Raw genomic sequence first — 26781 nt, 5'->3', positions numbered from 1 at the left:
TCAGTGGCTATTTAGGACTTTGTTCCAACCCGTATTAATTCTTTATTCTTCTTAGATGTGCTTAGCTGCTACTTAAGGGCTCTCTGTTAAGTGTCTCAGCTGAACTCATCCGTCCCTTGTCTAGGCCTTGGTGTAGGGCTCTGGCAGCCCCTGGGGACAGGCTGCCAGCCAGCTCCTGAGCTAGGGTTAGTGCTGCTGCGAGTTCCTAAGCTCATCTTTCTGTGATTCTTTATTTCCATATCTATATCTATCTATAGATACTGATACCTGTCTATAGATGTTTTGTGAAGAGATATAGATACGGTGCCTACTGCGAGTTCTAAGGCCTGTCTGTTTCTGTTTTCTGCATACCTACAGATAAACAACAAAACCAACGTGGTAACCAGCCCCAAGGAAAATATTCCTACCCCGGCGCTGGTATACCTGGAATTTTCCTTCTCATGCTATCTGGAAGTTTTTGACTGTCTTCTGTTTGTTCTTCCTTTTTTTTTATTCCTTTTTTGCTTTTCCATGCATTTACTCTGTTTGCTTTCTAAAAACAGGTTTTGGAAAACCTTTTTGTTTGAATTATGCTGTCTTTTTTTTGTGAGGAAGTCCATTAGAGCGTGTTTATTGACAGAAAATGTTAAATGGAAGCTGGATGCGGTAGAGTCATAGCATTTGTAACAGTAGATGAAATTTTTGCATGCTGTGCCAGAAAGTGAGTAGAATGCGCTTGGTGTTGCTCTTCGCTCTTTGCCTGATGACTGTTTCCACCTTCTAATGCTAACCTTTTGCACCAAATTTTTTTTAAAAAAACGGCTCTATTATTTTCTCTGCTTTGTATTAGTTGAAGTATTGATATCCAGGAGAGCTAACAGGATTATTTATTACTAGGCTGCCATAAAACAGACCTTATTCAGATTTTCATTCCTTATTTCCTGAAACTCGGCAGGACTTTGCAAGTCTTCTCTGGGATCAAGAGGCATCTAGAGCTAAACATTTTGCTTGTTTCTCTCCCATTTAAATCAGCAGGAGACATTATTCATTAATAAGCTCTGCTAAGGACTTGTTACAAATCAAAGTGATGTTCACGGATGTCTTGCTTTTATTAATAGCCCTATTTCTAAGGCATCTGTGTATCACGGGGCGCATGTAAATGCCAGTGCCAAAGTACGTCATTTTGTGAGCTGCTGTTTCCCATGTGCATCTAAAACTTTGGAAATGGGGGTAATTCCCACACATTTTTTTTAGTAGCTGGCACTGAGGCATACAGTAAGTACTTCCTAAGGTCGAGCCAGCAGGTTGCATGCAGGAGTTTTATGGCAGTCTGTTCCCAGACAGAGCTGTGCTTGGTGGTCCATGCTGAAAGCTTGCTCGCTAACTGCCATTTCAAAGATTATTGAACCTTTTTTTGAGGGAAAAAGATTTGAGGAAATTACACTTTTAAATGACACAAAGATCTCTCTCACTCGCTTTCACGCAGCTCTGCCAAGGCAGCAGTTGGGGGCAATCTACACATTCCAAACCACAGTAGTGTCTAGGGGTAGTCAACTCATCCTTAATCCTCATCGATTAATCTGTATTTCAATTTGATCACTCCGTGCTAATACAAGCAAACATGATTAAAGAGAAGAGGTTATTAAAGATTAAAGATTTGTGGCCACCCTACCTGGCCAGGCTCAGACAGGAAGAGCCTCTGCCGGTCCCCAGAGCTTCAAAGCCCTGCACACCCCGGTCCTGAATAAGGTCTCTGCATGCTGCTGCATTAGGTGAGATGGCCTATTTTGCTGGCTTGCTGTTGAGGAAATCTGTGTTAGAGACATCCAGTTTCACCCCCTGGCGACAGTTAACGTTTGTTTTAACTCTTGTCAGTGTTCAGCATTTGTGAGCTGGCTCTTCTTGCACTCCCTCACACCAATGAAAATGTATTTACCAATGGGAACTCTTTCTCTCTTTATTTTGTTCTTGCTCAGGAGCCCCAAACTACAGTAATCCACAACCCTGATGGAAATAAGGTATTCAGAAAGAATCAACTCCATCTTGCTTTTCCACACCACACATTCCATCCACTATTCCACAGCACAATAGAGCCGTTCCAAGAATTTGTGAAGGAAAATCTCATTCCTGCCTTTGTTACACGTGGTGTCTCTCGAGCCTGTTTTCATCCCTGTCCATCTGCTGCGTGCGTCCTGCTGGTTCTGAGCTCCTGAAGCTCTTGGGGGAGTCAGTAGAATCGGCAGAGCTCAGTGCCCTGTGCAGCCCAGCTCGGGGAGCGGGGGGTCTCTCTCATTTCAGCCAAAAATGCTGCAGTCTAATGAAACCTAAGAATGCTGTTCTCAGAGTGTGGTGAGATGATCCCGGCAAGTTTTGTGTGCAGTTGTCACCTCAGACAAAGATGTCATTTCAGTTTATCCCATCTGCTGTTTCTCAGCATGCTTATACACCGTGTCATGACATGTCTTTTGCACAGGACTTTGGTTTTCTTCCATAACATCACTGAGCAATTTCCAAAAAAAAAATCACATTTCAAGTGACAGAGTTCTTTTGATTTTTACATGTTTTCTTCATTCTCTTTTCTTTTTCTCATGTATTGTGATGTTTGCGTCTGGCAGCTGATCCCTAAAATGTGTTTTGTTTTGTTTTTTTCATGCATGGACTTGAAAAGGGCCAGGAAATACCATCATTTACATATAACACGTGTTCCTAGGTTTCCTGAAAAGAATTTACACTTCAACAAGAATTGCCCTGTTTGCAGTGTTGACTTAATTCACAACCCATTTATCTAGTCTTAACTCCCTGTGGTTATTTCATAAGAGAAGGAGTGGATCTGAGTGATGAAATAAGCATGCAGACAGTTCTCAAGCATGGAAGTGCTGATGGTGTGTGTTGTGCTCGTGTATCCCAATCCTTTATGTCCCCTGCATCTGTCCAACACAGAACTTCTCTTTTTGTGTTACTACTCTTTCAACTCCCCAAGTTTAAACCCATAGGCCACGAGCAGCCTGTGTTTGAACAGCAGGCTGATCTTTATTGCTGAAGTCCACTAAAGCCCAGAAAACCCAGATAAAATACTGGCATGAACACATCTACTTGATTTTATTACATAATCTCAGCAACTAAGGTACTCAATGTCCCAAAAGGTCACAGCAAACAAACAAACCACTTAATGCGGAGAATTCCTCCTAAATTTATCTGAAAGCCTGATCCTTGTAGTATGGCAACTGGAGTGGATGCTTCAGTGTTAGAGGCTACATCTGCCCTGTGAGCTTTGCATGGTGTTTACAACTTGTATTTATGTGAGGTTTTTGTTCACTTGTAAGTATTTTATCTAATAATTGAAGTGCTAGAGCATGATACGTCTGTGTAGAGTGGAACGTCTAACACAACCAAGGCAGGGACAGCATGGTGACTCGTTCAGTTTTGTGTGTGTGTGTGAATTAATTCCTCTAGTTTGACTTATCAATGCACATTTGGGGTTTGAAGATCTGAGTAATGCATTAGCCCTTTTGAACATTCCTTTGGCTCAGCCTTGTGAGGATGCAGTAAATGAAGGGCACTGGCAAATTTACCTTTTATTATTTAATTGTAAAATCTTCTAAGGAATTAAATACAACACCAGTCCTGTCTTCTCTCTCAGATAAAAACAGATCAGCTAACCTTTTTTGTTACTGAGCTGCAAATAAAAAAAAAAGATTTATGTTCTACTTCTCAAGAAAGTATAGAGATAAAAAAAAAATCTAGCTTAAAACTTCCCAGCTCTCTGAAGCTGTTGTCTTTGACAGTGCCCTGTTGAATTTGCCCAGTATATTTCATGTTTCTGATAATTAATGAAAGACTGAGATACGATATCCTTGCCTTTTTAAGTGTGATGGCTTATGAATAAACTTCCTGATAGATGAGTCATTCCTCTGCATGACTGGTTGGTTGAAGAATACTGCTACAAAGAAGCCTTAGTTTGTCAAAGTTCTTACGATATGTTTATCAATTCTCCGTCTTCAAAAAAAAAAAATCACAAAACCGGTATAAAAATGAGATCATCTGATCCAATGTGCTTCAGATCACTGTGAGACTTCGTTTGAATGTACATTGCATAAGTCATGTGAGCAGGAAATTGTTGTAAATTGTAGCTTGCAGAAGCCTGCATATTTACAAGGTGGAATTGGAATGGAATGACTTATTTTGCACAGTTGGTTTAATCACTAAGCTTAAAATGGCAAGCTCTCCTACTTGGCTGAGGTAATTCATACATTTCAGATGGACTTTGTACAATTGGATGTTAAATAAAAATGTGTCCTGTACATTCCTGTGAAGTAAAAACATCAGATAGCAGGAATTGTGTTTCTGTTCCCTCCTGTGGAGAATGGCAATGTTTGACATCCGTTCCAGGTGGAAATGTCTCAATCAGTGTGTGACCATTTGTTTGTGAATGACATCCCACCCTGCTTTCCAAGGCTTTGCATGATTCCTGTAACTAATCCTGTCATTTTCCGAGGCACACAAATGAGGCTTGGCTTGTTTGATACATTCGACTCATATTTACTTCTCAACAGGAATCAACAGAGAGCTCCAACACAACCATCGAAGATGAGGATGTGAAAGGTATGATTTTAAGCTTGAAAGATTTGGAGAAGCAGTAACATGAGTTTTGTGGATGTATTTCAGTAGGTCATTAAACACAGAAACCCCCAATGAATCTTAGGAGAGAATACTACTTTCCCTTTTTTAGAAGAAATTACTTTTTATATGTTTTGGACTTTAATTGACTTTCCAGTTCCCAAAACACCATTTTCTGTGACGTTTTGGGATTAAGAGTATAAAGTTACTGCTTTTTAACTAAGATATTCGTTCTGGTAATAATAGAAGTAGATTACAAATGTGTACATCAGTGATTTGTAGCTTTTACTTAGTTTATGTTTAGCATGCGTTTGTGTTTTGGGTTTGGTTTTGTTGTTTGGTTTTTTTTTCATGTCACCATTTTTATTTTTATTTTTATTCTGTTCAGATGCCAGTGTATTTTTTTTAGTTTTCTTTTGTTCTGTCCATGCGCTTATTTTCATCTTCTTTTGTTCTTTAAAAAACTAACATTAATCTTTTTTTATAAACTTAGTTTTATAGCTTCACAGGTAATATTTTTGTTTCAATTTTTTCCCTTCTAAATATTATGCTGTGATGTTACACATACCTACTTTAATAACATTATGTTTTAAAGCAAAGGGGTTTGAAAATGAGAGTATTACATTTGTGTATCTCTGATTCACAAAAAAGATTGGCTTTTGGCCTCAAAGAACAATGTTATATGTACAGGTGAAACGTGGGCCAGGGGTGATAATAAGATAGGGAGAATGGATGCAACACAGTGATGGTGATTTGAGGTAATGTGAAATGAGAGAACAGTTAGAGGGATCTGCAGTTGATGTGTTGGAAAATACAGTGTAATTTACCTTTAATCATAACACTTTGTGTTTCTTCCTTCAAACTATTTCATGCAGTTTAACCACTACGCTTATTAAATGAATTATTTAATTATAGGGCCTCTGTGTGATGGTATAACATGGTGCTATTACAGTAGGATTTTTAGAAAATTCTGTCTGAAGCTTAACACACAGAATTGTACCTCAGGGATACAATTATAAAAAGAAAAAACAATGAAAATAATTTGCCTAATTCTTTTATATGATTCTGCAGTATCACAGTTAGGGGCAGTTTGGATGGCCACAATATACAGTATTTCCAAACCAGAAAAGTGGATCTTGCAGTAACCACAGGTCTGAGGAACAAGATCCTGCCTGTGTTTTTCCCTGCACAGTGTACAGGGAGTTCATTTTCTGTTTATTTAAAAGACAAATATAATCTCCCCCTTATTAATTGCTTGGGAACTTGCTTGTTTTTCACTTTTTAGTATTGCTCTCACAGTTCCTGTCTTTCCACTGGAGGCTGCTGTTCATACTGCTTTATTATAAATTAAAGGTAACAGTGCCCCCAGGGTCTAATTAGTAGAATGATTCAGGGAATAGGCAGTCCTGCAACCCTGACACCTATTATAAGCTCAAGTTTCCTGCTCTAGCAAGGCACTTAGGAAGGATTATTTCCCCCCTACACCAAACTTGACTCCTGGATGTATATTTTGTAGGAGAGCAGTGAGAAAGCTCTTCTCTTATCAGCAACAACCACTGGAGATAAAATACTGATAGGGACAAATGGATTTCAGAGGTAGGAGAGAGAATTCTCTTACACGTATGCTCAAGATGACTCAAGATGTTTGTCATCACGTTTGAGACCTAGAAGGAATGTGTTCCACCTTAGAGCATAAAGAACATTTAAAACCTTTTTGCTTTTCTTTGCATCATGGAGTACAGCATGGGAAGAGGCTCTGTCCTTCCCAGGCAGGAGAGGGTGCTGGGGCTGTAACTGAGCAGTAGCGTTGCAGTGTGATCCACATCTCCCAGGGAATGGCTCTGCAGAGGCATGTGGGCTGTGCACTTTGTTCCTGCTCCTGCTGTCCCAAAGCCGTGCCTGGGCTGCACAAACAGGGCCAGGGCTCCTTCCTTCATGCAGACCCACACAGGCCGGAAACACTCAGCTCTGCATCAAGGGCTTTGGTTTTTTGGTATCAATTTGCCTCTTTGCAAATCAGAGGTGTGGATCACATGGGTCTGTGTGGGATACGACATCCCCAGCACAGTCATGTCTCGTGTGCACTCTGGGACTGGGTGCTCCTGCATGTCTCTAGGAAGTATTACAAGTGTTAGGATTCATTAAGAAAGGGAGCAATTAAAAATGTCTTATATCAGCTATCATAAATGTGTCTTCAGAATCAAATTCTTACCTCCTGCCTGTCAGAGATTCATAGAACATTCTTCTCTCAGATCTTGATCTCTCACCTTACTTTCACTTTTGAAGGCAGGTATTTAACTTGAAGACAGTAAAATCAGACTTTTAATTTTTTTTTTTTACTGAAAATCTTAGCGTCTATAACTTTGCCTTGTTTATGTGTACATTTACCTCTTTTACGACTGGGACATATTTCTTTTACTAGAAACAGTGCTTGGCAAACAACAGTGAGCTTCAATAACTCAAGGAGTAAGATAATTCTATAATTTGAGTCTGAAATGACCTGAAGCTGTAGTTCAGGTTCTTTGCTAAGATAAATTTCTGACATTAACCGTCAATCATGGGCTTATCTACATGACAGTGATCCCTCCTCAGTGTGACAGGAGCAGGCAGAAAGAACTTGCTGAGAACTGGACTGTAGTCAATGCCTCCTTCTGGGATTGCTTGTGGGAGTTCTTCTTCCTGTAGTAGTAGGACTGGAACTATTGGGCAGCATCTCTGTGATATGGGATTGATTTTTCAAGTAATGCTGTGGAATACCATCATTATTTTTTTCCACAGACTTTCAGAAAGGTGAGTTGTTAAATTTACCATGGACAGGAGATCTGGATTTCTCATGGTGTCTTTTTGCCCCTGGAGACAAATTAATCAAAGCATTAGTAAGAACAATGCTTCCCAATGGGAAAAAATGCTGAGTTGTAAGGCACTTACAGATTTGGCAAATTGCATCTTATCTGTGCTTCTTAATGTATCTGGAAGGTACATTGCTTCAATATATTCCATATATTTGTAATTAGTTTTGTACCTGTTGGCTTAATTTTATTTAACAACAGAAAGAAAGCAATATAAACTATTTCTTTTTAAATACACGTTCCTAAAAAACTGAAATTTCAAACATTCAAATTTCTAATAACAATTTTTCCAAAGCTCTTTCAAAGCTCTGAGTTCTGGACACAGGGGCAAATCTGCGCTGGCATCTGAACAGAGTCACTCACACCTACGACCTTTACAACTGTTCTTTGGCACCCACACTGCCCCTGAAAGTACATCATTAACATTGTTTGTGTACTCAAAGATTTTCTAAGTTCTTGCTGCTTCTAATTAAATTATCATTATTTTTCTTTTGGCCTTCTTTTTTCCTTCCTTCACATGTACTTGACCCTCACACAGCTTTCACAAAGGAGGAGGACATGGAGAGGTTGAGTTCCACCCACCACTCCTCCTCTTCCATTGCTTCTTCATCCCACTGGTCACCACCCTTGCCGTGCCCCAGAGGCCGCTCCTGCTGCCAGTGCCTGCTGAGGAGTCTGATCACACTCTACCTCTTCATCTTTATTTGTTCATATGTTGTGTTTCTTTCCATCAATTCAGCGGGCAAGTCCATGAGAAATGCAAACTCAGAGAGTCAATCGCTTGAGTCTGAGCTCTCCCACTCCACTCCTTCCTCTGTACTATGTAAGTTGAGAGACTCATCTGTCAGATGATCTCCCTTGTCTCTCCTCCTCTTCCCCCCACCATCTGACAGAAGCACAAAAAAGGTGAATGTTGTGATCTGCCTGGTCTAGGAATGACCTGTGCTTAGGCTTTACAAAAGTAAACTTTTTAAGTGTTTTTTTCTTGTTATTAATTGTAAAAATATTTTCATCAGTTGTAGTAGGATAAATAGGTCTGTATTTCAGAAAGCTGTATCTTGCAGAAGTAATCTTTGCAGTAGTTTTCAGCTTAGGGAGAGAGATTAGCTTCATCTCTTGCTTGGATCCTGGATAGGGCCTCAGGATTAATTACCTGTTATGTTTATTATATCAAGTTCCTTTCTTGAGCACCTCTGTTGATCAGCCAGCCTTGAAGCTGCTGTGGCAGCTGTTAGCTTGCAGTGTTGACAGGGCAGCAAGGAAGTATCCTGCTCTGCTCAGGAGGAGATCTGTCATGATCAGTGACCAAATGACTGCAAAGGAAATCTCCAGTGTTTAAATATGAGATGGGGAAGGCACTGTGTTGGTACAATGTAAAAGACCTGGGTAGATAATTTCTTGTTTGTAAATGAACTCAGAAATTCTTCAGAAATTCTTCAGAAATTCCTTAGAGGGGAGGGACCTTGTGAGTTGGAACAGGGAATGACTTCCTGGGAATGTAGGTTCTGCTTGCTTTATTCTGGTTCTGCAACTACTGTGTGTTAGGGCAGTTAGACTGGTGGTAAGAATGGGCCTTTGCACAGGGAAAAGTGAGATCCAGGTGGGCTCTCAGGAACACAGGCAATGTGTTACTGGCCTGAACCTCATTTTAAACATGAGTGTAGTTTTTGGTGGGTGCAGCTAATGCGGGTGAGAGGAGCCAGTCTCAGAGAGGATGTGCTGTGTCTGGTCACAGCTCTTGCCAGGTAATGCCAGAAGTGCAGCTTCATTCTCCAGGAGGAGCAGGAGAGGCTCTATCAGTCTGTGGGTGAGTGTGTATCAAACTGGAACTACTGACGCTGACAGCAAAACTGCCCAGAGCCTGAAAAGAGAGGAATTAGTAGGAGAGACATGAGCTGCATGGAAGTGAGGGCTGACACCTCAGTAACACGTGCCATAAGGCTTTATTCCATCCATGGTCGATATCCCCACAATGTGCATTCTGTGCCCAGCATTTTCAGACCTGAATGCTGGCAGCCTCACATTGCTCTGAACTAGTTGAGTGATTAGGCAGGAGCACAGTTTAAATAAAAATGTGCACAGCAGCAAAGCTTGTTAATGTCTCACTCATCAAGACTTTAAACATAATTTCTGGAGGCAGCAGCCAGATTCCACGATTAAAGTAACCTGTTGGGAAACCATAGTGCAGTGTCTTGTAAGTGCAGTGACCATGATGCAGCTTTGATTTGAGATTGAGATGATTTGTCATTAAAAAATAAACATTTGCCAACATTAGCTACGCTATATAAATATTAGCATAAATTTTTAGCATAATCACATAAAGAGCTTCTTTTGACATAATTGATTTCATATAAATAAAAATACACTGTGTATGGCATGTGACAAGTTGCTTAATTTAAATAGAATTTTGTTGCATCTGTTTTATCAGTACAGGGTGTAAAAGTTCTGGGATAATTTTTCAGATATTTGCCTAGATAGCTAAAGAATTTGATTTCTTTTTCAGGGCAGTAGCAGGCTTACCAGTTTTCAGATAGGTGAAAGATACCCAATAGCCTAAATAAAATTCTGCAGATCAACCGTCTCTATCATAATTCAATGAATCAAAGCAAGTCTTTGCAATCGTCAGGCTCTAGGAAAAAGATGTACATGTGAGATGACAACTCAGATGTTTTAGTCTCTATCAGAGTTTAAGGTTAGGTGTGGGGTAAGAGATAAGCACTGCCCTTCTGTACACTGAATCCTGATAAACTTCTGGAATGAGAAGTCCCCTGGAGCATACCTTCTCATCTGAGGATATGTGTGGGTTTTATGTAGATCTGAGACCAAATCAGTCATTTATTCATGCAGCACCCTCTTTTATTTTATTTTCAAAAACTATTTAATTGGAATATTTTTGGCAGAAACTGTAAGGGAAATTATCAGCAGAGAATTTTCAAATATTGGTGTGATGAGAATCATGTGGAAGAACATTGTGTGACATTTAACAGTCCACACTGTAAAGCTGAATAAAATCTGGTACATCCATACAGCCAGAGCTCATTACACAACACAGGATAAAATGTCTGGTCTCTTCCTCTTTCTGTTCGGACTTTGGTTGTATCCAGAGTGTAGAAATAACTTGACTGGCTGTGTGCTTTCCATCTGACTGCTGTTTGTTGGGACAATGTTTAGATGAGAAGTGAAGCCCTGCTGTGCCATTCCATTTCAGCAGACCACTGTCACCTTGATACCAAGTGTCCTGTTTTAAAACAACAGCACAGCAGATAGATTTGTCCCCCCAGATGTAACCCTCCTCCACAGTGTAGATAGCTGCGTTTGAGCTAGTTGTCTAGACTCCCTTTAGCCAATGCAGATAGGTCAGATGAGTCACACTTGTCTTAAAAATCTATTTTAAGATATGATGAATTGTGCCCTGAAAGTGCTGATTTCTCTCCCTTGACTGTAAGGGAGGGGAGCTGAGAGAACAAACTCACTTGTCTGCCCTTATACATGTACAAAATGTCGTGAGATTAATCCAGTCTGAGGTGTACCGAGATACGTAGTTAAGAGTACTGAAAAGTTTTAAGGATTTTTGCCTTGAGAAATAGCATGTGAGCAAGCCAGAAGCAAAGTCATTTTAATCATCTGTGGGTGCATGTGCAAATCTGGAACAAGGCTACCTTGTTCTTCTGGAAAAGTGCTTCACTGTTTTGTCATTGCAGTACTGTGATTACATAGTCATCTGAAGCACTGATGGCAGGAGAAAGATGCTCCAATATCTGAGTGAAGCATAAAGTGGCTTAAATTACTATTTTCACTGATGTCACTTGTGAAAAAAAGATGGGTAATATGGTGGTCAGTGAGTTACAAGTGTTCTTCTATTGCATGTCATAAAACGGGAAGTTTCTGGTACAGATATTTCTGAAGGCTTCACTTGTGCATATCTACAGCTCATTTTTATGCTGCACCTTCTTTGCAATCAAAATACCAAAATATGTGTCATTTCAGTGTGATTCTTGTAGATTGAGTTTATAAGTATTTCCTGGGGCTACACAAAGGGGAAAAAAGACACAGAGTTTCGTGCTGGAAAAACAGATTTTGCTTCTGTGTTGTACTTTCTTGTTTTCCTACGATATTTGATTTCACAGGGGGGACTGCTGCTTGTAGGTTCAAAGTATCGATAGTGTTAGATGCTTTTTGCTTAAATGATGTTTCCACTCATTTTGTGTTGTTTAAATCCTAATGTTAATGGTTGTCTTTAATTGTAAAAGATTATCCCTCACCGTGTTGCTGAGCAAGGAAAAAAGGTAGTGAAATATAGCTAGAGGTTAATGACTCATTTGAAGTTAATATATGTGCTACGGCAGTGCTGCAGAAATCGTTTTAGCCAGTGATTGGAAATGTTCTTGTTTGTTCTTTTTCTTATTATTTGGTCTTTTTATAGCTCTTCTTCATAATACTTTTGCTTGAACTACCTTTGTATTAGTCATATATAACTACTCACTTGCCAAAGTAGGAGATTTTTTTAACTGCTAAAACCCTATTAATTACCTTAACTCACTGACCCTATGGGGGCAAAGGTGCTGTTTAAGGAGTAGGTCTGTGGTCTATTCTGTAATCTATTTACTTCACCTGTATTCTGAGCAGAGAATATCACAGCCACCATCTTCTCCACACAAGTTTGCTATGTCTGCAGTCTGTTTCCTTATTGGTTTTCAAGAAAACGTCTAAGCACCTTTGACTTCTGTAAACAGGGTTCTTCCCTCACATCTCAGTTGTTTTAAAGACACCAGCTGTATTTTTGATCAGTTATCCTTTGTGTACAGATACATGATTTTATGCCATGGAAGGCTGTTGTCATATTCCAGGAAATTGTAGATGGGTCAGGCTTTACTTTTTGAACTGACTTTCACCACACTCTGTAGAAAAAGTAGCTGAACCAGTTTTACCAGAATCTCATTACACTTGTCAGTTTTGTTTAGGAAGTTTAGGGGTTTTTTTTAGTTTTATTTAGGAAGTCCTGACTGCACATTGAATGAAAAGTATAATAGCATGAAATTGCCACTGTACATCAAACAGCATAATTGTCCTAGAATTCAATACAAGCCAAGTTTATTATTGGTTAAAAAAATTAAATACTGAAAAAGTCAAATGCAAATGGTGATAGTGAGTGACAGTTATCTGGCAGATGGGAACTGGCTAGCTGCCTCTTCCCTAATGCCTTGTGTTGTCCTTGTGTAGTTTGGAGTGTGTATTGAGACAGAAAAAAAATTGGAGGGATTGAAGAGCACATGATACGTGGAGTCCATCAAACTTAGAGTGAAAATGTGATCATTTTCTTCCTGCTCTAAGAACTGCCAATTATTTCTATCAGGTGCTATCTGCAATAGCAGGACACTGTTCCTACCAATACCCTTTCTCCTTAGTTTATCACCAGTGCCCTCCCTGTTTCTTCCCTTGCACTAAGGGTCAGTGCAAGGATTTGGATGCACATGGCCACCAAGTCATGGCTGTATTTTCCTTCTGCTGTTTTCTGGTCTACTTCCAATTTTCAGCTTGTTGTATTTCAGTTTTCCCTTCTTCCTTCTCTCCCTCCTTTCTTCCAGGTTAAACCTCTGCTTCCAAGACAATGAAGCAGAAACACTTTTGGTCTGTATTTGTAGTCTGTCGCCCTGCACCCCCACACATACCCGCATGAGAAGCTGTAAAAGCTAAAAACAATCAGGAGGGAGTTTGTGTAAAATCACAGTGGCTCCTGAGTATTTTAAGTCGTCTTTGATGTCTGCTGTTACTTCATACTGCCTTGTTCTTGTATTCAGTAAGGGCTGAGGATGAGGCAAAGAGTTTTGCACAATAGGATAAATCAGTTCTGGAACTCCGCTCTCTATATTGTTCTCTACCTCTCCCATTGGCTCACTGCCAATGAAACTACACATCAAATCACTAAGTAGGAAGAAATGTAATTTTCTAATATGTGTGTAATTGTGTGGTGCTGAAAGGTAAGAGCAGCACAGTGGCTTTCATAGAGTTTCATGTGGTGCTTGTAATTTTGTAGAAAAAATTGAGGGCTGGGTTGAAAGGCAGATGATTTGGCAACATCTTCCTGTTCCTGACAGTCTGCACTGGGAGCTGTGAAGTCTTTCCACAAGTGCTGACACCAGTGCTGGAGTCAGATGCTGATTGATTGAAGCCAGTGACAAGTGCTGTAATCTCCTTTGCTGGCTTTGCTGGCCTCTAGAGCTTCCTGATGGATGTGTTTCACATCCCATGGAAATGTCTGCAGACACAGCTCTCTTGGATGTTAGTACAGCCCAGAGAAACTTGGCTGGAACCACATTCTGTAATATTAGGTGGCTTCTGTCAGAAAGCTTCTTAAAAACATATGTTCCACTGCAATTTCATTTTGGAACTAAAACCAGGAAACCCAGCAATGTGGCAACGCAGTTCAGTTTCTCCTTTCTGGGGTTGGTGTGGAATTGTATCTTGTATATCTGAACATCAAAGGTACCATGGTGAAACTTGGGAAAGGCATGGCTGATGTTAATGAAAAAGGGAATATTGCCAATTGTCTGAGCCAAGTCACAGTAATTTCTGTGTCTGTGTGGTTTTGTATCTCTCATGTGTAGGAGCTGCAGTACCTTTGTAGACATATTAATTGCTTATATCATTTTCCATTAACATGAGCTCATGATAATGTAGCAACTGATCAGAGATTTTTACCTCATTTCCCACTGTCTGATTTAATGGTCTGTAATTTCCTCATCTCTGATTGAGATGTGTTACTGGGTTATTTAATCAAATCCTGTAGCTCAGTTATATGTATGTGAGATGTTGCATACAGAACTGGTAATTTCTTCACTCCACGAGGTCTGCTTGTTCTGGATTTCTTTTTGCCAGCCTTCTGTAACACTGCACCATTATTTCTGACTCAGCCATCCCACCACTTGGCCGGTGCTGGCAATGCCATACAGTGTCCACACAGTCTGGTTAAATAACAAATGTTATTTAAAGGTATGATAATAGAGGCATTGCTGCTCTCTTCATTGAGTCTTTGTTTTTTCCACAGTCTGTGAAAAATAAAGCAATTCGTACTTGAAATACTCTTAGCTATAGTACTGATAGTCAAGAGCTGCTCACAAAATGCCTTGCTAGACCTTTATATCCACTTCTTTCTCCATCATGTTTTTCCTTGCTGGTTTCTTTTTTGGTGCTTTTTACCTGAATATATTAGGTGAGCACTTAGGAAGAGGTTAATGCCGTAGTGCCAGTTTTGATCACAGCATTGGAAAGTTACTTTCTCTATGTGCTTCTCAACGGTTCTTTTTTTTTAAGAAGAATGTGATCTCTTAGGGTACTTTGGTTTTAACATTCTGGGCATGTTTGTGTTAATGGTCAAATCCGTGTGTGGGAGTGTGCTGGAGAATTACAACTGTTGCTTGCACAAGAGAGCTACTACAGCCTGACTGCCTGTAAAACAATAATCAGCTTCCTTGAGTTTGAAGTTTAGAGTTGGGGTTTGGTTTGGTTTTTTTAAACAGCAGATCCTTCCGTGAAGGAAAGATAATTAAGAGCATGATAGGGAAGTGGATTGATCTTGACATGTGTTTAATTTCCTTGTGGATACAGGAGTGCTCAGAAGGCAAATCAGTGTAAAGCAGCAATGTAACATCATGTCCTTTGGTCATAGAAAGGAAGAGAGATGGCTGTTGTGCCAGCTGGGGAGTGACAAAATACCTGTCAGCTGTCACCTTCCACCTCACCTTCCTCTGTAAGATGGGTTTTGTATCTCTCCCCAGCTCGTAAGCAGGAGATTATCAAGGTGACTGAGCAGTTGATTGAAGCCATCAACAACGGGGACTTCGAAGCTTACACGTAAGCTCCTCATTGTGGAGAGAGTGAGGAGAAGGTGGTGTGTTTGACACTGTCTGTGTAAATTTGCATGTTCATAAGTGAGTGCCTGTGCTTGGATTTATGTTCTGTTGAAATGCCTTCTCAGATGCCCCCACAAAACACAAGACATGTTCATGGCTGCTTTGTCCTGGCTACACACACTGCGAGTTTCAGAGGAGCCTCTAGTGTAAATACAGTGTAGTTAAAAGAAAATGCTGAAAAATTGCTTACATAGTGACGTGAGGCATAAAAAATACCCCTTGCATTGCACAGCAGCAGTTTTCTCAATCACAAATAAAAGTTCCTACTTGTAATACCACTGACCTGTGGGTCTTTTTTTGGTCAAAACATGATTTGTATGAAATGTGGTCCACTTAAAGTATGCTGCCCAATTTACTAATTTAGCTGAAACCAGAACTCCATGCCTTCTCCTAAAGTGAGTTCTGTTCTTTTCCAGTGTGATGGCATGGTTAGGTGAAATGTCTGATAGGAATGGAAGAAACAATTAAAAATAGTTTCTCCAAAGTTGTGATCCATAATCATGTGTACTCATTGCAGAATTTCCTCTTTCCCACAGAAAAATCTGTGATCCAGGCCTTACGTCTTTTGAACCTGAAGCTTTGGGTAATCTGGTAGAAGGGATGGACTTCCACCGATTCTACTTTGAAAATGGTAAACATTCCTTTTTCATCTCCGAGTCTTCATCTGTTCCTTGTGACTGTGTTTCTCCCATCTAATGAGCATTTTGGTTTGGGAGTTAATTGACTTGGGCAGGGGAAGGGAGTATTGTTTTTTCAGAGTTCTGCTATAGGTGTTTTTTGGTCTGCTTCTGCTCTGCTCATTCACACTTCACAGGGCACCTCAGAGAGTGGAGTTTCAGGTATTTGGAAAGAAAAAGGCAAAATAAAGAATGCGTTAAGAGCTGAGTTCTTTGTACTGAAAATACTAAGTACAAATGTCATTAGACATAGCAGTGAAACTGAAATGTTGGGAAACTCCAGATGGTGCCCTCCACTTTATTTAATTGATATATGTACATGCATTAAACATACTTACCAAATGGGGTATAATAAGTGAGCTCATTCTGCAGTGTATTTTAGCTGTCAGGTGTGATTATCAATATTAAACAATAATTACTAATTGGTATCTGCTAAGCCTGAGATTTTTGTGTGTGAAACGGGTTGGCACGAGTTGCTTTGGCTTACGCAGAGAACCTGTGCTTTCTCCCGTGTGTGCCCCTGTGTGTGTGTGTGTGTCTCGCAGCTCTGTCCAAAAGCAACAAGCCGATACATACGATCATCCTGAACCCTCACGTGCACCTGGTGGGGGAGGATGCGGCGTGCATCGCCTACATCCGCCTGACGCAGTACATGGACGGCAGCGGCATGCCAAAGACTATGCAGTCCGAGGAGACGCGCGTGTGGCACCGCCGCGACGGCAAGTGGCAGAACGTGCACTTCCACCGCTCGGGCTCACCCACCGTGCCCATCAAGTAAGGAACAGCTCTGCCGCCAGCTTACACCTGCCAGGCACACCACATAGTCCAATAGCTGCTTTGGGCCTTAAAAACTGCGAGCCGTCCTCTTGGTAGTGTCATTTCTTGTGGTTGTTTGTTATGTATTATACCCACCGGTGTGCATATGGTGTTGGCGCAAAGATTTTTAAAATAATGCTCTTTTTTGGTTGTTGTTTTCTACTGTGGTATCCACCAATCCAGCTCAGTCCCTGAACTGACAGCTTGAAGAGCAGGAAAGTGTTTTCATGTAGAGAAAGCTTGATAGAAGTCACACCAAACAGGATTAGAAAACCTGGAATAGAATTGCTGGGAAATTTGGAAAAATAAAAAACAGTAGGATACATGGAGCTGTGAGAGCTGACTAGAAAGTTTCAAGTAAAAAAGTATCACTACTGGGAAAAACTAAAGTTTGACTAATATTTTGTGTGACTTCCAGCCACTTCTACTTTCTCAGGCCTAGGTATGTTCACTGCAAGTTGGTTTTGAGGCAGTTTAGGTATTCGCTTTGTAAATTGAGCCATCGTAGTACCTATCACGTTCTTATCTCTTTGCCCACACTCTCCGTGCGTAACTGCTGAGCATTCCCTCTGGGACAGTTCCCACATCCGTGTGGGTGTGGGACAGCCTCGCCTCTCTCTCGTCAGCATTTCTCTCTGCTGTTCATCCAAACCCTCCCACACCCTCGGAGTCAGGCAGTGACTGACTTCCGTGAGCCACATTGTCACCAGGGTTAATGACAGCGCACTTGGGGTTGCAATAACAAGATAGGGAGTCACAGCTTCCTCAGGGGGCTCTACTCAGGCCCCTGGTTTCCCTTCTTCTACAGCCTTTGCTTAGAAGCCCAAACCTCACTGTCTTCTGGTTTCCAAATTAGGCAGCACTGGTCCAGGCCTTGCTTTGCTCAGTTGTGAGCTCTCTGTATGGGATACAATTCCATTTATGTGAGATGTCTTAATGTGGAGAGTGGCTGAATTTCCTGGCATGGATGGTAAGGGCTTAGATTTTATCCTTTGAACTTCATCCTGTTTTGCATTTTACTTCTTGCAACACTGTTCTCCTGTATGAAATAACACTTGATGAAGTAAGAAATATGGTAGAATGAAGTGTTAAGCTTCCGTGGTGATGATTTTGTATTATTTTTTTATTTAGGAAAAAAGAAATTTTATTACTTAGTGATAACCATTTTTTTCAAAATGTGAAACCAGTGGGAATGGGAACATGTCATCCGTTGTTTCTCACATTCCAGCTGCACTGCCACTGTTTCAACAGATAGTATTGAAAGAATTACACTTCCTTGAAGTGCAGTGTTAGGTAAATCTTTGAGGTTTTCATAAAGGAATATTTGTCAAGGGATCTGACCTCTGTGGGTAGAGCCAGAAAGCCCAGGTGAAGCAAGTTCACCTGCCCTGCTGCACCCTGAACAGTCAGTGGTTTACGGCACAATGACATGAACTAGAGAATCCTTTAATCTTTTCCTTTGGGTTTTTTTTTCTCCTGTTTTTTTTTCTCCTCTGTCTTTTTGGGAAGGTGTTGGAGGAGGTTCTTTGCAGCTGCTCATGCTCTCTAATAAAGACTACGATTTCTGGGATTGCCAGAGGTGGAAGGAGAAGAAAAATTACCGTGGAGTAACTTTTTTGAGGTTGCAAGGTGGTGTCTGTATAGGCGAATGTTCTGAGCCTGTGGGGTAAGACATAGGAGATTTCGGGATTGCGAGGGGTGTCCAAGCGTAAGGGGTCACAGAGGAGCCTTAGAGCCAGACTCCAGCTTGAGGAGAGATTGTTTGAGATAGCAACGTAGGCCTAGATGTGTAGCACTGGCAGCAATAGCACATAAATCCCAAAACCAACCCTCATCTTGCATTCAAAGGAGGTTTTTGGACTTGCTCACAGCGCTGTTCTAAAATATTATTGGTCTGATGGTTAGAAGCTTTACTTTCCAGTCTAAAATTTAGTCATCTTCAGTGTATCCTTGATTCTTCCGTCATCACTGTTGTCCTGCACTGGATAGGTGTGCAGACATGCGCTGGTTTTAGGAAGGCTGATCAGATCATTCCTACCTGCTACTTCCGTAGGGTAAATAGCCAGCATTACCTCAGGTGGCTTTGTTTGATAGGATCTCCATTTTCCTGGCTACCTTACCTCTTTAGTGTCCTTTTTGGTTTGAGGCTTGCTTTTTCATTAGCTTGGGTTCTTCTGAAATGCTCTGTCCAATTGTGGTCAGGGCTTTGTTTAATTCCACAATGTCTTTCTTTTCCCTGCTCTGTTCTGGCACAATTTTTGCACTTTTCTCATCTGCAGTTCATCTGAGACAGCTACATATTTATCCTCAACTCACCTTTCCAACCAGTGAGTAGACACTTATACAGAGCTTTGCACTGCCTATTATTCCATGTAATATTTCTGGATTACCCAGCCCTCAAGGTTATTTGGTTCTTCTTGCATAATGCTTCTGTTTTCTTTTCTTTTTATAGTGCCTTCCACCTAAGTGTCAGTATGCTACGTGAGATCAGTCCTACTGCTTGTGCTCAGGACTAGTGAGTCTCCTCTAGGCTGACAGTTCCCCTTTCAGCACAAACATTGTCATTCTTCTTTTAGTTATTTTCAATATTCTTTCTTCATTCACCATCTTCTTAAATTTGACTGGGAGATTCCCATGTAGCACCATGCTAGAATCACCTTCTATCACCTGTCCCAGTCATTTTTTGTCTGTTTCAAATTTCACCTTTGCTTTTCCCAGTCAGAGCAGCAATAACTCCATTTGGGAAAACTACAGAAGAAACTTAATTAACATATTGTTCTAGTTTATCCTTCCTTTATTTGAAATGTATACAGTCTACAGCTACTTATTTAATTATTACCAAAGCACAGTAGTTAATAATGGCATTTCCGTAATAAAAAACCATTTTACATATCATGGCTGAAGATGAGTTTCAAATCTAATGAAGTTGCAAAAACAATTATAGCTGTGATCTGCTTCTGCAGACATGATATCCTCAATGATGTTAAATCAGTTGCTGCAAGCACAGTAGCTTCCTTGTTTTCAGGACTACAGGAAGGAGTGTGCATAAATCTAAGGATAGAACTGAGCTCTTTGGTAGCTATAGGTATAGGGGAATGTTTCCCTGTGGCAGAGGACTTATTTGGAAAAGTATGAGCACAAATATGTATTTAGTTTATAAATAAATTTTGTTTGTGGTTTTGCTGTGAGTCAGATGAGCCAAACCTGGGTTTCTGTCTTGTCTGTTGTTTCTCTCTGAGTGATAGGAGTGATGGTAGGAAATTCTTCTCTGTATCCATGTTCTTAGGGATCTGTGCTGAAGTGTTTCTGCAGAGCTGTGTCTGCTTGTCCTCAGAGGGTGCACTTGCCCAATATGGGCAGTCAAAGGGCTGGTGGACCTAAAGTGGCTCCCTAACCTAACTTCAGCCTCAGTGAGGCTTATGTTCCCTCCCTGATCACAGCTCACACCTTCTTATACTTTGATAAGTGCAGTGCTAGACAGCAGGAATGCTGAGTAAAGAGTTTGTTCTGTGTTTGTGCAGTGCCTAGCGCAGAGGGATCCCACCATGGCTCCAGCCCCTAGATGCTACGGTAATACAAATGATGCTACAACCTCAGTTCATTACCTACTTGCTTCCACCTCCCTTTCTGTTCCTTCTCTCTCTGCATATGGCTCTGGCATGTCCTGCATGTAAATGACACCTGATTCTTCCTTGTCACTTGGTCCAGTCTTTGTACGAGAGCCTCAGTCCATGACAGTGCCTGCAATGTCCATGCTGAGGAAGTTAAGTTACACTCAGAGATTCACAGCTGAATTCCACCCTCCCTCCCTTAAGGAATCTCTTAAGGCACTTTGGCTTCCTGCCTCAGTTTCCTTTTTTTTTTTTTTTTAAACAGTCTCACTGGCATCTTGTAAAGATGAAAAATGTCTGTAAAGTGGTTTGAGAAATAAAAGAATGCCTTGCCTGAGAGTTTGGAGGTTTTTTCCCTTGGTTTTTTTCCTGGTATCATGTTGAATGATCATGAGAAGGTGGTTTTTTTCAATAGCATTGGCTAACACTTGAGCATGTGTTGTTATCTGGTGGCGATGTTACCTCAGTAACGGAAATCTGTTTGTTTTTTTCTCCTTCCTCCTAGCTAAAAATATCAGCGGTGCCGCTCTTGCATTTTCTGTACCCAACGCACCTGGTTGATTACCATCTTGACCATCCCGTTGTCTTCATGCATGTTTCTGAGTGCATGAAGTTGTGAAGGTTCTTCATGTAACACATTTGTGATGCACCACGTTGCTCTATATTCCATCTGTACACTGTTAACATTTCAATGGAGGTGATGTTCCATGCAAATAGAGAATAACAAGGCATAAAAGACAGAAAAAGAGATCAGATGGACAGCAGTAGACACACAATACATTTGTCACTTGCTCCATTTATGCCAGGTTTTGACAGATGACTTTAAAATCCATCATGTTTATTTAAAAAAAAAAAGAAAAAAGAAAATATATATTTTACCTTCTTTTTTTTAAGAACTGTTTTTTGACTCCTCCTTTTCTCCTGAGTCCCAGGATTTTGCTTTGGTTCTGGTAGGAATGGTTAGGATTTCCACTGGCAGCTCCAGTACTGTAAAATAGATTTTTATCATAGATGGACAAAATCACTGATAAATGTGGAAGTGATAATATCTTGGCTTTGGACCAGCTGGAGCCTTCTTAGTTTATTAGTCTGTGTAAACTGGAAAAATCTCTTCATTTGCTGGCTTGGCCACTCCAGAATTAACTGTCAGTGTTCTGGTGAGTCAGCAGCTTCCGTTTTCGTTTTGAGTCCTTTTTGCTTTCTTATTTTGTTTAACTGAAAGTTTCTGTTGGATGAATAAGCAAAATTAAAAATTGTAAGGAACTAAGTGATAATTGAGAGGCAGTTTTCGAGGATTAAAATGGAAGGAAAAAGATTTTTATCACTTTTAGGATGCACTGTAAATTTTTTAAGGAGGCTTTAAAAATATAATATGTTGGTTAATGTATAGACCAGTTGTGTGGTTAATATACACGAGAAATATTAGGCCTTAAAGCTAAGTATGAAGAGTTTACTTACATTACACTGCTGCTGTTGCTTCTCTGGAAATGAATTACGGAGACACCAGATTTCCATGAGACCCTAACACTTTACCACAGGTTTGTGTCTCCCCCTCTTCCCCTCAATGCACCCTTGGTTTCTCAAGCTGCCCTGGCAGTGTTCGGTGTCAAGGCCAGCGAGCCCTGCGGCGATCCCAACGGGTTTGTCCCGGGTCTGGGTCAAAGGAGCAACGCTCTGCTGGCAGTGCAGAATGCGAACCTCGGAACAGGGACTAGTTCTCCTTCCCTCTCCTTGCTGTAAAAATCCAACCTCACAACAATTTCTGTTTCTTCCCTTCCATTGTTACAGGAAAGCCCAGGGCTGGGCTGTTCTGTTCTCCCGGTGGTTCCGTTAGCAGCAGGCTCCTTCTCTCCGCAGCGCTGTACAGTGCATGGTATCTCAGTCAGTGTCCTTTTTAGCCGTCCAAAATTTACAACTCGGCTGCAGGAACTTTTTAAAATGGAAAAGCTTCCTAATTTGTATCATTTCACCTTTCTGTGTTGATTACTAATCAAAAGCAGTTCTTAAACATGTTGATGTTGTTACTAGTAGATGTATGGTAGATGGACTTAAGCTTCTCTGATAATTACTACATGATTTTAAACAATATATATTTAAAATAAGCATCTACAATAAATGTTTTGAGCCATATTAACCTGCCAATGGGATCTGTGAAAAAAGTAATGGCCTCATTTTTTCTCATTAATTTTTTTTTCTTTTTCTCTTTTTTTTTTTCTTCGGGTGAAGCGGCTATAAGTGGCATAACTGTATTTAAAATTAACAAATTAGGTGTAGGGTGTTTTTTTTATACTTCTAACATAGCATGTGGTGTTGACGTATTACTGTAGACCAAGTTTGTCTTCCACACCAAGACGTGAGGAAATTGTGATTTGTTCTCTCCACCACAACTGAATTACACACTTCTGTCATTTTGGAACGCTGCAGTTTACCATGGGACACAGTGTACATATTTCTTGCCATAATGGTAAATGATTGATATATTTAAGGATTAATAAATTTGTGATTTCTGCTGACACTGTGCTTGTGTCTTAATTTCCCACTTAATTGGGATCTTTGCAGTGGAAAATGTGTAGTGTCTGTTTGAATTAAGACACCAGAGTCACAGATGCACTTTCTTAGGAGTTGGACTTTCAGTTTGAGTGTTTTTGTTGTGGTTTGTCTTTGGGCTGGTTCCGAAGTGCCTTTCCTGGGGGCTGATTGCACACTGCTCATGCTCTGCGTTGTTGATGGACTTTGCACATACCTTGTGCTCGTAGGGCCATATTTAGAAATGTTTTAGGTAGTTCCAACATTTCTGTTGCTGCCTCACTGCCTTTCGTATATATGCTCAGCCTGTAACACAGAGCTCTGTAACAGCAGTTACTGTATGCTGTATAGTACCATAAAATATATATAGTAATATCCAAACATTCATATAGAAATATAAAATGCATTTAAGTATATAAATAATTAGGATTTAAAACAACATACCAGCTTAACAGCTTACATATATGTCTGTAGTGATTTCAGGCTGCCTTAAACCATGCTGAGCCACAGTCTTTTATACCAGCAGAAAAGAAGGACGAAGGAGAGGAAACAACTTGCAGCTTTCCTGGGTCAGGGAATGCAGAGCTGGACCGGGGCCAGGGCAGCGTAGCTGGAGCAGCAGCGTTGGTGTGGCAGGGAGCCAGAGCCTGTCTTGGGTTCGTCACAATTTCAGTGCTTCTTTTTGGGTGGCATTTTGTGAACAGGAGAGAGCTCAGGGGGTTGAAGGAGGAAAAGCAGTTTAGTCTGTTGCGAGGTCTTACATCACTTTTACCTACTTTGTTTGCTCTTTTTTTTTCCAGTGAGTGCTATTCCAGATAGCAGTTTGATTTCCATTTTAACCATGCTCCTGCATAAAGCTGTTTGACAGCAGCAGAATTGCTACTGGTTCTACTGGTTTCAGAGAAGAGAGGTCAGTGGATAAAGGAAAAAGATGAGCAGGGGGGTGGGAGATTACATTTCTTCCATATCAGAGTTAAGATCTGGGAAGAGGGGCAGGGTGTGGGGGCTGGTTTGGGGTCTTTTTATGGTTGTTCTTTTATAGCACAAGTATTTTAATCGCCTGCCTCCTGGTGGCTTTGTAGTACTGTTTTCTATTTAGGAGTGCCCAAGAAGAAGCTGTTTGTTCTGAGCAGAAAGGAACCCAGTGCTTTCATGCATTTACTTTTTTTAATGCATTTACTTTTTTTAATGTGAGTAAGGAACACAGAATATTTCAGGGCCTGAAAATGATCATTTCCTGGGTGTTGAATATCCCCTGTACATATACCTGAAGTAATCAGATTGGTTCTGTTTTCTAAAAATGGGCTCTCAGGACACACTGAAGAAAAGTAACATTCCCCAGGGCTATGTATAAATCCAGAGTTCATTGTGTCTAAGATTAACTGTATTGTTTCTTCAGTGAGTTAGTAATCCTCAGTAATTTATCATCTCCTTGGGCTGTTCTCTCAGAAAACAGAATTACTTTATGCTTCTCAGGGCTTTTCTTCTTAAATTTGTGCAGTCATACTTTATACATAATCCATCTTAAGAAAACACCATTAGCCAAAAAATTAACTGTAGTCATTGAAGAATTGATCCAAATTTCTTCAGGAGTTTCAGCTTCTTTCTTCCTAACAGATTGTTGGCAAAAGACGGATGTAGGTGAACAAGAGTTCAGTGCTGGGAGGTCCAAGTGCTAATGCTCTGGTTCTGTAGGGAAAGCCATGGGCTGACACTCCTGTACAGGAGTATAGGGAGGGTTTGATCCCATAGAAGTGGAGACTTAGTAATTCTGCAGCCTATCCAAGCCTCACAGGAAAGGAAACCTGCACAGAGCACACTGGAAGTCTTCCCTCCCTTCCCCTCCCTCTCTTGCACAGATCCCTGTGGCTGAGCAGGACAGGTTGCAGGATCTGCTTCCAAGGCAGCGTGCATGTGGAAGGAGGAGGAGGCAGGAACTCTTGAGCTCACATGCTGCAGAGCAGCTCTGCCAGGCTGCCTGTTTCCAGCATGTTCTTGTCCAGACCCAGACCAGGCCAAAGACACTGCAGACAGTAAGTTTGGGGAAGAGGAGAACATTTAATCAGGGTGTGAGGGGACAAAAATCAATGTAAAAAAACCTAAGCTGATAGAAAACAGCATTTCCAGGCAAAGAGATAGACGAGCAGTATTTCTGTGTTACAGAAATGACACATTTTTTTCTTCAAAGGTGTTTCCAGAACCCAGCTGTGGGGCTGGACCATCTTAGGAACTAACTGGGAATTAGGCCCATATAACCTTTTTCATCATAGTGACCTCTAAATAGTTTAAAAAGTTAAATAACTAAATGTGACAAATGGTTGGGAGAGGGTTGCTTCCTTAAAATAGCAAGGGCTGAGTGTCCGAAAAGTTGTGTTAAGTTGCAGCACAGTGTTTATCAAGAATTTGATACACCTCACAACAGCCAAGACCTTGGTCTTACTTCTGCTATTCCCTTAAGTCAGCCCACAATGGAAAGGTGCTTTTCCATGGCAGGGCAGGTCAAACAGCAGCGTCTGTCACTGAGTGCCATGCTCACTGGCAGGTAATGCCCAGCATCCAGCAAGCTGGGACAGGGGAGAGGGGAGTATTAGTTCATTAATACACAGCCCACTGCATTGAGAGAGCTCATGGCAAGCAGAACAGCCCTGGTGAAGGAAGAGACTGCTCAGCTCCCTCACCACTCCTTTTCCCACCCTGCTGAGGCATGCACTGCTGGCTCTCAGAGAGGACAGCTGCCCGGGGTGGTGACATTCACAGGTCCTTCACTAAAACCAAGGGACCCTACCGGCAAAAACCAGACTGAGTGTGGAGGTAAGAGTCTGCCTTTGTGAGCCACACAGCTCATTGCATAAACAAAGTTGCTGCTGAACGTTGGTACCTAAGCAGAAGTCAAACCCTTCGCAGGGATGGAGAGGAGAGTGCTCCCAAGCACACACCTCTGTCATGTCAGAGCAAGACATCAACTGAATTAAATCTCATATAGAACCGTGCCACCTCTCCTGTGCACCAGGGAGAGGTAAGTACCAGAGCTGGAAGCAAGAGTTCAGTTTAACGTACTTGGGTAAGTCTCTCAGACAAAACTGGCACCTGAACATCTACTCTGTAAGTAAAAATGGTGATTTGTGGGGGTTTTTACTGAACAAAACATTCTAGAGAGTGAAGCACAAAAGCTGGGCCACACCCAAGCTTGCCTGCCTTGTTCACTGTAGCAAATACAGTTATGGAAAACCTTCATGGATGAGTTTGGTTTCTCAAGTGAATACCTCAGGTCCAAGCAAGTCTCTATGAAGACAAACGAACCTAACCAGTTAAATATGTTTGAAAAGCCTTGTTTATATCCCACTATGTTACCAAAATTCTAAATCATCAAACCCCTGGATCATCCAACCAAGATAAAGGGACTATCAGAAGTTGTAAAAGTGCACATTTCTTTTTCCAGTAGTTCAGATCACTCCTGCACCAACACAGGAAGCTGCGTGGAGTTTAACCCTCCTTTACACTGACATACGGATATTCTTTTGGCTTTGATCAAAATTTTCAAGTAATACAATTTAGGAAATTACAAAGATGGTTTATTAAAGTAATTTGGAAATTGGTTGGAAAGGAATTAGTGACAGGTAATGTGTATTCTAGGTGAATAGTTGCTAGCTTTGCATTCTTTTCTGTCTCATAGCAGCTGCCCTGTGAAACCCCACAGACAGTACTTTCTAAATCACAAAGTAACAGAATGTTTAGGGTTGGAAGGGACTTGTGGAGATGATACAGTCCAACCGCGTGCCAGAAGCAGATTCATCCA

The 26781-nt window shown here is 41.0% G+C and overlaps 1 protein-coding gene and 1 long non-coding RNA gene across 31 annotated transcripts in view; both read left to right on the top strand.

Moving 5' to 3' along the window:
• CAMK2D (calcium/calmodulin dependent protein kinase II delta) overlaps positions 1-22972 on the top strand; it is a 123587-nt gene extending 100615 nt beyond the window's left edge. For 4 of the 30 annotated variants that reach the window (XM_085057573.1, XM_085057575.1, XM_085057574.1 and 1 more), the window contains 8 exons: positions 358-417; positions 1956-1997; positions 4533-4581; positions 8185-8268; positions 15221-15296; positions 15892-15986; positions 16578-16806; positions 20370-22972. In XM_085057573.1, the coding sequence (XP_084913699.1) occupies positions 358-417; positions 1956-1997; positions 4533-4581; positions 8185-8268; positions 15221-15296; positions 15892-15986; positions 16578-16806; positions 20370-20376 (642 nt within the window). In that variant the 3' untranslated portion in view covers positions 20377-22972. Of the gene's footprint in view, positions 1-357; positions 418-1955; positions 1998-4532; positions 4582-8184; positions 8269-15220; positions 15297-15891; positions 15987-16577 lie in introns of all 30 variants that reach the window. The other 26 variants (XM_085057582.1, XM_085057586.1, XM_085057581.1 and 23 more) reach the window with 12 other exon arrangements.
• A 711-nt stretch (positions 22973-23683) lies between these two features.
• Positions 23684-26781, top strand: part of LOC146437674 (uncharacterized) — a 55608-nt gene continuing 52510 nt past the window's right edge. The window contains exons 1-2 of the long non-coding RNA XR_014851465.1: positions 23684-23895; positions 24845-25018. This is a non-coding gene — a long non-coding RNA (uncharacterized LOC146437674). The remainder of the gene's footprint in view (positions 23896-24844; positions 25019-26781) is intronic.

This window comes from Lichenostomus cassidix, chromosome 4 (genome assembly GCF_008360975.1).
Source record: "Lichenostomus cassidix isolate B80296 chromosome 4, HeHo_3.0, whole genome shotgun sequence".
In the NCBI taxonomy this organism is placed as follows: domain Eukaryota; kingdom Metazoa; phylum Chordata; class Aves; order Passeriformes; family Meliphagidae; genus Lichenostomus; species Lichenostomus cassidix.
Note: the sequence above shows the minus strand (reverse complement) of the source record. Positions and strands in the feature narration are given on the sequence as shown.